This window comes from Lolium rigidum, chromosome 7 (genome assembly GCF_022539505.1).
Source record: "Lolium rigidum isolate FL_2022 chromosome 7, APGP_CSIRO_Lrig_0.1, whole genome shotgun sequence".
Classification (NCBI taxonomy): domain Eukaryota; kingdom Viridiplantae; phylum Streptophyta; class Magnoliopsida; order Poales; family Poaceae; genus Lolium; species Lolium rigidum.
Genome location: NC_061514.1, coordinates 287,247,607 through 287,258,203, shown reverse-complemented (window position 1 = coordinate 287,258,203; position 10,597 = coordinate 287,247,607). Strand labels below are relative to the sequence as shown.

The 10,597-nt window shown below is 46.4% G+C and overlaps 1 protein-coding gene across 1 annotated transcript; it reads left to right on the top strand.

Moving 5' to 3' along the window:
• The first annotated feature begins 2,843 nt into the window (after window positions 1-2,843).
• LOC124672916 (probable amidase At4g34880) lies at window positions 2,844-5,109 on the top strand. Its single transcript, XM_047209070.1, has 5 exons — window positions 2,844-3,356; window positions 3,458-3,672; window positions 3,750-3,986; window positions 4,384-4,585; window positions 4,720-5,109. The coding sequence occupies exons 1-5, from the start codon at window positions 2,844-2,846 to the stop codon at window positions 5,107-5,109; spliced, it is 1,557 nt and encodes a 518-aa protein (XP_047065026.1).
• The last annotated feature ends 5,488 nt before the right edge of the window (window positions 5,110-10,597 follow it).

The window sequence follows — 10,597 nt, the reverse complement described above, 5'->3', positions numbered from 1 at the left end:
GGCCCTACATCCCTCGGCGGTGCGGATTTGCGTTGACTCGGCCGGCGAACCCGAGATTTCGAGATGCACCACGTCCCGGGCCACCATACGCGACGTTTTGGCCGCTTTCGTCGGGCTAGGTGGCCTCAAAAACGAGAAAAAAAAAGTTTTGACATGCACCACGGAGGGACCAAAAATCGTCGGCCATGGTACACCAGCAACCACGGCGCGACTTCAACTTCATCGGCCATGGCAACTTTTCTTGTAGTGAAGTCCAGGCCGGTCCAGCGCCCGGTCAGACCGGCCCCCACGCCGGGCCGCCCGGTCCCTGGCCCGGTCGACCGGCCGCCAACCGGCCGCCAACTGGAGGGAGTGCATCGTACCGGGCAAAAAAACCGGAAACTTCGCAGTTTCCCGGTTGCCGACCGGTTGACCGGACCACCGACCGGACCGGCCGGTCCACAGCCCGGTCGACCGGATTCCGAGACCGGACCGGTCCGAGTCTGTCTCGACCAGATCTATGCGGGTCAGTTTTACTTGTATTTTTCGACCAGAACTCATCCCGGACGCCTATATAAGTGCCTTGGACGACCCCCTAGCTGCTTTAGACCACGTTTAAGATAAACCCTAGTTCTTAGTTGTTTGCTCTGCAAAACTATTGAATTCCCTACACCATATTGCTTGATATTGTGTAGATCCTGAAAAAGTCTTGTGTGATGCTGCTTGTTCCATTGGGAATTAGACGATTGCAACTTACCGCTTCGTGGTCGGCGGCTACGTGCGCAAGTGTGTGGAGTTGCGAATATCTTGCGGGGTTGAGAGCTGTTGCATTGGCGACGGGGACCAATCGAGAGATCTCGTTGCGTCATACAAGTTATCATCCACTTCATCGTCGTGTTTCTCCGCTGCCATCACCCCGTGATCATCATCACCACCGTTGCTTACTGAGAAGATCGGGCCACCCCATATCAGAAATAGTATGTTGGGTGAACAAATTACAGTTGGGCAATTGACAAATAGAGAGGGCATAACAATGCACATACATATCATGATGACTACTATGAGTTTTACTTAGGGCATTACGACAAAGTACATAGACCGCTATCCAGCATGCATCTATGCCTAAAAGTCCACCTTCGGGTTAGCATCTGCACCCCTTCCGGTATTAAGTTGCAAACAACGGACAATTGCATTAAGTATGGTGCGTAATGTAATCAACACAAATATCCTTAGACAAAGCATTGATGTTTTATCCCTAGTGGCAACAGCACATCCACAACCTTAGAACTTTACATCCTTGTCCCAGATTCAATGGAGGCATGAACCCACTATCGAGCATAAATACTCCCTCTTGGAGTCACAAGTATCAACTTGGCCAGAGCCTCTACTAGCAACGGAGAGCATGCAAGATCATAAACAACGCATATATGATAGATCAATAATCAACTTGACATAGTATTCTATATTCATCGGATCCCAACAAACACAACATGTAGCATTACAAATAGACGATCTTGATCATGATAGGCAGCTCACAAGATCTAAACATGATAGCACAAGAGGAGAAGACAACCATCTAGCTACTGCTATGGACCCATAGTCCAAGGATGAACTACTCACGCATCAATCCGGAGGCGGGCATGATGATGTAGAGCCCTCCGGTGATGATTCCCCTCTCCGGCAGGGTGCCGGAGGCGATCTCCTGAATCCCCCGAGATGGTATTGGCGACGGCGTCTCTGAAACTTTTCTCGTATCGTGGCTCTCGGTAATAGGGTGGTTCGATTGGAAGATTGGACGGCTCAGCATGCGCCACGTCGATAGGATGGACGGCCAGGATTCAAGTGCCCTGGATGGAGCTCCTAAGGTGCAGGAATCGACGGCCAGGATGGTTCGATCGGAAGATTGGACGGCTCAGCATGCGCCACGTCGATAGGATGGACGGCCAGGATTCAAGTGCCCTGGATGGAGCTCCTAAGGTGCAGGAATCGACGGCCAGGATGGTTCGATCGGAAGATTGGACGGCTCAGCATGCGCCACGTCGATAGGATGGACGGCTAGGATTCAAGTGCCCTGGATGGAGCTCCTAAGGTGCAGGAATCGACGGCCAGGATGGTTCGATCGAAAGATTGGACAGCTCAGCATGCGCCACGTCGATAGGATGGATGGCCAGGATTCAAGTGCCCTGGATGGAGCTCCTAAGGTGCAAGAATGTTATCTTTAGATGTAAGGCTCTTGGAGGGTTTTTTTTGCGCGAAAATTTCGCCGATCCATTAATAATCATCAATAGCAATACAAACAGAGCCAAAAGTAATAAAAATTACAAGCAGGTCTTTGTACCACCTAGCGACGACTACAGACACTGACGCGAGCCGAAGGCGCGCCGCTGTCCTCGCCTCTCCATCACTGGAGCCAATCAAAGCTTGTTGTAGTAGAGTTTGTTGTAGTAGACAAACGGAAAATCATCGTGTTAAAGAAATAAACATATTTTCTAGCGTGAGGAAGTTTAGAGGCGAAGAAACACGATGGACCATATCTGGTTAAACTAATCCTTGCAATGGGAAATGCACATAGTCAAAGTAAACATGAGAATTAGGTTATTCTACATTGAAATAGGTTAAACTAATCCTTGCAATGGAAAATGGGTTTCGCTTTAGTTTTCTTTAATTTACATGAGTGATAGGTGTTGTCCCCATCGCCGATGGAGATCTGAGAAATGGTACTCCGTACGACTACGAGAAAAATATTCAAGGACGCACGTGTAGGGTGAAATAATCTATACAAGTATTAGACAACCAATCCACACACACACACAAAAAAAAGGCACTAGAAGTCTAGAACCGTTCAGCACTTCACCTAAGCTAGCATGGCGTGGCTGCGGCTGCAAGCTGTCGCCGCCGTCTTGGCCCTGGTCGTAGGCGCCGGCGTGTCACACGGCTTCGAGTTCCAGGAGGCCACCGTGGAGGCCATCCACCTCGGCTTCACCAACGGCAGCCTCACCTCAGCGGCGCTCGTCCAGTTCTACCTGGACCAGATCAGTCGCCTCAATCCGCTGCTGCGTGCCGTCATCGAGGTCAACCCGGACGCGCTCCTGCAGGCGCGAGCCGCCGATGCTCAACGCGCGGCCTCCGGCGGCCACCTAATCGGTGCCCTGGACGGTATCCCCGTCCTTCTCAAGGACAACATCGCGACCCGCGATAAACTCAACACCACGGTCGGCTCCTTCGCTCTCGTCGGCTCCGTGGTCAGGCGGGACGCCGGTGTGGTCACCCGGCTCCGGCGTGCCGGCGCCGTCGTGCTCGGCAAAGCTAACCCCTCCGAGTGGTGCAACATCCGCCGCGTCGACAACGGGTGGAGCGCCCGTGGCGGCCAGACGGTGGTAATCAAACTGGCACTCAATTTTTTCTACTAATGAAAATCAAACATTTCGCATATTGGACGATTTGTGTTTACGGATGGATGCTGAGCTAAACTGTGCAGAACCCGTACGCCCGGTCGTCCACCCCATGCGGTTCGAGCGCGGGCTCCGGCGTCGCGGCGGCGGCGAACATGGCTGCGGTGACGCTGGGCACGGAGACCGACGGCTCCATACTCTGCCCGTCATCGTTCAACTCGGTGGTCGGGATCAAGCCCACTGTCGGGCTCACCAGCCGGTACGGTGTGGTTCCCATCAGCCCTAGGCAGGACACCGTCGGGTAATTCTTCTTCTTCTTCGTTGGTAATCTTCACTTGCGGGTTGAGGTTCCAATCTATCCGCGGACACGAAATGCAGACCGATGTGCCGGACGGTATCAGACGCAGTGAAGGTGTTGGACACCATTGTCGGCTACGACGCGTTCGACGCCGCGGCCACCGGAGCGGCATCCAAGTACATCCCATCTGGGGGATACATGCAGTTCTTGAAGAAAGATGGGCTGAGAGGCAAGAGAATCGGCGTCCTCAATGGCTTCTTCCAAAAAAGCGGGGAGACGCAATTGAGGGTGTACAACCAGCACTTCACCACAATGAGGTGACAACTTGAAATTTCCCTTTTTTTCTGAAAAGGAGATCATGCCCCAGCCTCTGCAACTTCAAATTTCAGTGACAGGCCAATACTACCTCCATTCCAAGGGTTAAGGCCTATATTTTTTTCAGAAAGTCAAACTATGTTAAATTTGACTAAGTTTTTATAAAAAATCATTAACATGAAAAGTACAAAATCAATACCATTTTATAGATAATGAAATTTATTTTTATATGGTACCTACAAAATATCATATTTGTTTATAAATTCTTCTAAAAATTTGGTCAAACTTTACTTTGTTTGACTTTCTGAAAAAAATATAGGCCTTAAGCCTTGGGATGGAGGTAGTATATATGAACACGAACTGATTCATTTTTTGAACTGAATCTTGATTTCGCTGAAGGAAACATGGAGCCGTGGTGATCGAGAACCTTGACGTCGCGACCAATTTGACTGCTCTGTTGGCTGATATTGGCGCCAACGAGTGGATCGCCATACTAGCAGAGTTCAAGCTATGCCTGAACGCGTACTTGGCAAACTTGCGGACCTCCCCTGTCCGTTCCCTTGCAGACATCATAGCTTTCAACAATGCGCACCCCGTAGAGGTAAGCACACACAAGAAACTGAATGCAAAATCTTTCATCTCTGCACGTCTTATTACAGGTTGAAAAATTCAGGAATCAGGGCTGTCAGAGAAAAACAAAAATTACAGAATAAGGCAAATTTCATGTTACTGCAGGAGAGGCTAGAAGATTTCGGGCAGGGCAACCTTATCGCGGCCGAGAAGACACAAGGCATTGGATCCGTGGAGAGAGCTGCGATACAACGGCTGGAGGAGCTGTCCGCTAATGGGCTAGAGAAGCTAATGAAGGAGAAGCAGCTCGACGCGATCGTGACGCCCGACACTTCCGCTTCCAGCCTTCTCGCCATCGCCGGCCACCCAGCCATTGTTGTGCCTGCGGGGTACGCCGAGGCGGGGGTGCCCTTCGGCATATGCTTTGGCGGCCTGCACGGGTACGAGCCAAGACTGATCGAGATGGCTTATGCTTTCGAGCAGGCTACCAAGGTAAGAAAGCAACCAAAGTGTGCGCCCGCTTCCGAGGCGGCTAAAACGAGATTCGTCCATTAGTCCTACGTACCTCAGTCCACTGCCTCTGTTCGTAAAATAATACCAAGGTTTATCAGAATTTAGATGTATCTAAAGCTTGGGTGCTACTTATTGGAAAAAAAATAAGAATCAACTGAGACTAGTACAAGTTTATCTATTTTCTTTAGTTGTGTTGTCGGTAGATCTCCAACATGGAGTTGCCGTTATTGGAACCAATCCCTAGGCTTTCTCCTCCTCGAAACAGGGCTTTGGCTTTATAAATAAAGTCAAATGGCCAAACCGATATATAGTGATGTGAGATTCTGCTTACAATCAGATTAAAGATAAACAATAAAAATTAAGAAGCATCAAGTTGGCCAACCAAGGCGCCGCGAAACCAAACCAAATAGACCTGAGCTCCACGACAACGTCCCCAAGAAGATAATGACACAACAGACACCATCGTCGCCAAGACCACAAAGGGTAGCCACAACGACGTCCTCAAGAAGGCCACGACACCCGCATGTGTCGTCGTTGTTGGTGCTAGAGAGCTTGGATTTCACCCAAAAATATAAGTAGGAATTGCCGTTTCCATGCCCGAGTGAATCCCGGTTGATGTGTACTGCCAAGAATGGGAAGCTTTTGACGGAAGGCTTCACTTCTAGGTCGGACCGCATAAAGGTCGCCCCATTTTTTATTTGTTATTTCTTACTTATTTTTTATATTTCCTGCATTTTGGAGACTTTTTTTTAGTTTGTGGATAATTAGCTTGATTTTATTCTTTTAATGCATAAATGCTTATTACAAGGTTCACAAAAGCATTGATTTTGATATGTATGAACTTTTAACGGCATGTAGTATCTACATAAAATTATAAAACACATGCATTTATTTAGGTAGATGTGAAAATTTATATATACATATTTGAAAAATTAGATTTCACAAAACAAAATTTTCCCTGTAATTAAACTGATTTATAAAATATTAAATAGATTTTTCAAGATTTATATAGAACCACTAGCTGCTAGTGGGCAGATCATGAAACCCTTCATCGGCGTGGGCAACTAACTCCCCCCCCCCCCAGCACACACACACACCCCCCCCCCCTAAAACATTGAATAGGAGTTGCACCCTCCCTTTGTGCGAAGGGTCCTCCTCCATGGCGCACACACCGTACAAAGCCCTTGTTTCGCACAGTTTGCTGGAGTGGCATATGGGCGCAAAGAACACATGATCGAAGCCTAGTAAAACTACAGTAAAAGCCCATATACAGTGCAAGCTCATTCCATTTACTTTGTTTATTTTTCATCTCACACATTGTACTTGCTGGCGTGGAACGGGTATATAGACATGTTAAAATTTTCTTTGATAAGAAGTATGGGACTAAAAACTCGTAGTACATCTAAACCAATTCGCGAGAACTAAAGGTGGAACAAAACTGTAAAATCCTAGGAACAAGTCAAGTCTACATGAGGAACAAAATTTAGACTGCATGAAACAAAAACACACTATAGTTATGTGATGATTCGGTTTCGTGCACCAAAACAAGGTTATTGAAGTACTTAACAGCAGCAAATTTATTTCCAGGTCAATCCCATGGGAATTTGCAGAATGGAAACTAAAAAACCTAGTGGTTCTAGACCAATAGTCAAATCGGAAAAAACCCGAACCAGTCCCCGTCTGCTTTTTTAAGAGGCACTAGTCAAACACTAGTAGGAAAAAGCCTACCGCTCGCGTGCGGTTTTGGCCTACCAGCCGCGGGCACTGGCCCACAACTGGTAGTACGCCAGTGGTATCAGCTATTAGTCGCGTGCCCGCACGACACGCAACTGATTAGGTAAAGTACTTGCCGCGTGCCGAACCAGCACACTACCATTAGACATAATGGCAAAGTGCTGCAATAGTCGTCCTACCGCTCCTGTGTTGTTCTGCACACTAACATTGTGTTATAGAGGTATGAACAACTGTTGCACACTGCCATTATTGTTGTCTGTTTTTCATTTTTTTCGCACACCAGCTTATTCCAGCTACCGTGACAGTGCATGAGTATAACACTAGTTTTTACTCGATCCACATAATACATTCATATATACACATGACATCCATAAGAATTTACAGTTTTAAAAAACACAATCAATGTTTTGAAAGAACAAAAATAAAGTTTCTGACTATATATGATATAGATTGTTTCATATATTTGCAACACATCTCAAGAAGGAGGATTATGGAACAGTCCAGTGGGAGAAACCACTTGTTGTAACAGAAAGAGCACATCTGGTCGTAGAGCTTTGTTAGTGTCAGATCTGTCAGCTCCCCCACATCCAACTTAGGCTGCGAGGTAGTTTATATGATCAAAAGAGGTACAAAATATGAAAATATATAGTAAAAACAAAATATGCATACCAATTTAAATGTCTTATTTCCCTGCATTTTGCCCATTACGAAATCCATATGATAGGCAACATAGAAAGCACATACATGGATCCTTTTGGTTGCTGGTGGCACTAAGACATAGAACATAAAAATTATATACTTCATATATTATTTAATAAGTAAATCAGTGACTAGTATAAGTGCTAGCAAAACTAACCGGGACAAACATGTTATGCTTTAGTGTTGTGTAACTGATCTTCTCTGCATTTTATCCCCGCGAGCGAAATGCGGTAAATGATCTAAACAATATGAATGACATAAAATCCTAAAAATAATATGGACGACATCAATTTATATTATGCGGATGAAAGAACAATCACCTATCAATAAGTTCCTTTGCATCCATAAAATCCCTCGCTGGATTGCTAAGGTAAGAATCGAAATAATAGACTTGGCCATCCAATAGTGAGATGCAAAAAAGAATTCAGTGAAAGCTAAAATTTGAACTAGTTAGTTGCATAAATCCGACCAAATGCATAAAAAAGATGCATAAGTAGATATAGTTTACCTATTATTATAGGCCCACATGATTAGCTTTTTATCTTTGAAAGCTAAATCCATCACATGGGTAATGTAGTTCTCGACCACGACCGCGTCTAAATCAATTCACTGCCGCGGAACCATATGAGGGTCTACGATGAGTACTCTGATGTTATTGACCCTTGCTCTCGTATAATTGAACCTACATAAATAAAATATTTGTTAATAGCAAAGTTATACATACCTACTACTATACATGTTGACGTATCGAGTCAACTATATACTCACAATGTATAGCATCTCACTATGCGGGCGTCCATCTCTCGAAGGTTTATCAGGAGATACATATCTTCCCAACTGACTGAAAAAAAGTTTGCATAGTTATGCTAGAAGTGTTCAGGTTTGAACCTAATCATAACTCCAGAGGTTTGCTCCGATATAGGCTTCTTAAAATTATTGTCATGCTAAGCCACAAAAACTGACCTAACAACACCACAGTGCCGCTTAACATTTTCCCCTGGGGCAAATCTTCCACAAGTACGCCACCGTGAATGTAATTCTTGACCCTTGTCAAAAATAGTTGATAGCTCTGATGTGGTCATTTTCGAAGGATCTTTTATTTCAAGTGGCTTCTTCGACCTGCTTCTCTTGGAATTTAGAGTGGGCTTTGTTTCAGCTTTAGTGGCACAACAACTAGGGTACAAGGTGAGGTTGTAGTTGTGGTTGGAGCTCGTTTGGGAGCTGTGGCAGGAGCTTTGGCTAGAGCTCTGGTTCAAGTTGTGGCTGGAGTTGTGGCTACAACTGTGGTAGGAGCTGCGGCAGAAGCTGCTGGAACTGTGGTTGGAGCTGCGGTAGGAGCTGCTATAGGAGTTGTGGTTGGAGCTCGTTTGAGAGTTGCGCCAGGAGCTTTGGGTGGAGCTCTGGTTAATGTTGTGGCTGGAGCTGTGGCAGGACCTGCGGTAGGAGTTGTGGCAGGAGCTATGATGCGTGCAATCGACACGTCCGTTGGGAAACCCAAGAGGAAGGTGTGATGCGTACAGTAGCAAGTTTTCCCTCAGAAAAAAACCAAGGTTTATCGAACCAGGAGGAGCCAAGAAGCACGTCGAAGGTTGATGGCGACGGGATGTAGTGCGGCGCAACACCAGGGATTCCGGCGCCAACGTGGAACCTGCACAACACAACCAAAGTACTTTGCCCCAACGTAACGGTGAGGTTGTCAATCTCACCGGCTTGCTGTAACAAAGGATTAGATGTATAGTGTGGATGATGATTGTTTGCGAAAACAGTAGAACAAGTATTGCAGTAGATTGTATTCGATGTAAAGAATAGGACCGGGATCCACAGTTCACTAGAGGTGTCTCTCCCATAAGATAAATAGCATGTTGGGTGAACAAATTACAGTTGGGCAATTGACAAATAGAGAGGGCATGACCATGCACATACATGATATGATGAGTATAGTGAGATTTAATTGGGCATTACGACAAAGTACATAGACCTCTATCCAGCATGCATCTATGCCTAAAAAGTCCACCTTCAGGTTATCATCCGAACCCCTTCCAGTATTAAGTTGCAAACAACAGACAATTGCATTAAGTATGGTGCGTAATGTAATCAATAACTACATCCTCGGACATAGCATCAATATTTTATCCCTAGTGGCAACAGCACATCCACAACCTTAGAACTTTATGTCACTGTCCCAGATTTAATGGAGGCATGAACCCACTATCGAGCATAAATACTCCCTCTTGGAGTTAAGAGTAAAAACTTGGCCGAGCCTCTACTAATAACGGAGAGCATGCAAGATCATAAACAACACATAGGTAATAGATTGATAATCAACATAACATAATATTCTCTATCCATCGGATCCCAACAAACACAACATATAGCATTACAGATAGATGATCTTGATCATGTTAGGCAGCTCACAAGATCCGACAATGAAGCACATAAGGAGAAGATGACCATCTAGCTACTGCTATGGTCCCATAGTCCAGGGGTGAACTACTCACTCATCACTTCGGAGGAGACCATGGCGGTGAAGAGTCCTCCGGGAGATGATTCCCCTCTCCGGCAGGGTGCCGGAGGCGATCTCCTGAATCCCCCGAGATGGGATTGGCGGCTGCGGCGTCTCTGGAAGGTTTTCCGTATCGTGGCTCTCGGTACTGGGGGGTTCGCGACGAAGACTATATGTAGGCGGAAGGGCAAGTCAGGGGGCCACACGAGGGCCCCACACAACAGGCCGGCGCGGCCAAGGCCCAGGCCGCGCCGCCCTAGTGTGGCGCCACCTCGTGGCCCCACTTCGTAAGTCCTCCGGTCTTCCGGAAGCTTCGTGGAAAAATAGGCCCCGGGCGTTGATTTCGTCCAATTCCGAGAAGATTTCCTTACTAGGATTTACTGAAACCAAAAACAGCGAGAAAATAGCAAGCCGGCTCTTCGGCATCTCGTTAATAGGTTAGTGCCGGAAAATGCATAAATATGACATAAAGTATGCATAAGACATGTATATATCATCAATAATGTGGCATGGAACATAAAAAATTATCGATACGTTGGAGACGTATCAGCATCCCCAAGCTTAGTTCCTGCTCGTCCCGAGCAGGTAAACGAT

Bases quoted from the DNA above. Each gene is read 5' to 3' on its own strand.
- LOC124672916 (XM_047209070.1), top strand. From the start codon at position 2,844: ATGGCGTGGCTGCGGCTGCAAGCTGTCGCCGCCGTCTTGGCCCTGGTC. The intron at 3,987-4,383 runs GTGACAACTTGA...ATTTCGCTGAAG, and splicing joins CAGCACTTCACCACAATGAG to GAAACATGGAGCCGTGGTGA. The intron at 4,586-4,719 runs GTAAGCACACAC...ATGTTACTGCAG, and splicing joins ACAATGCGCACCCCGTAGAG to GAGAGGCTAGAAGATTTCGG.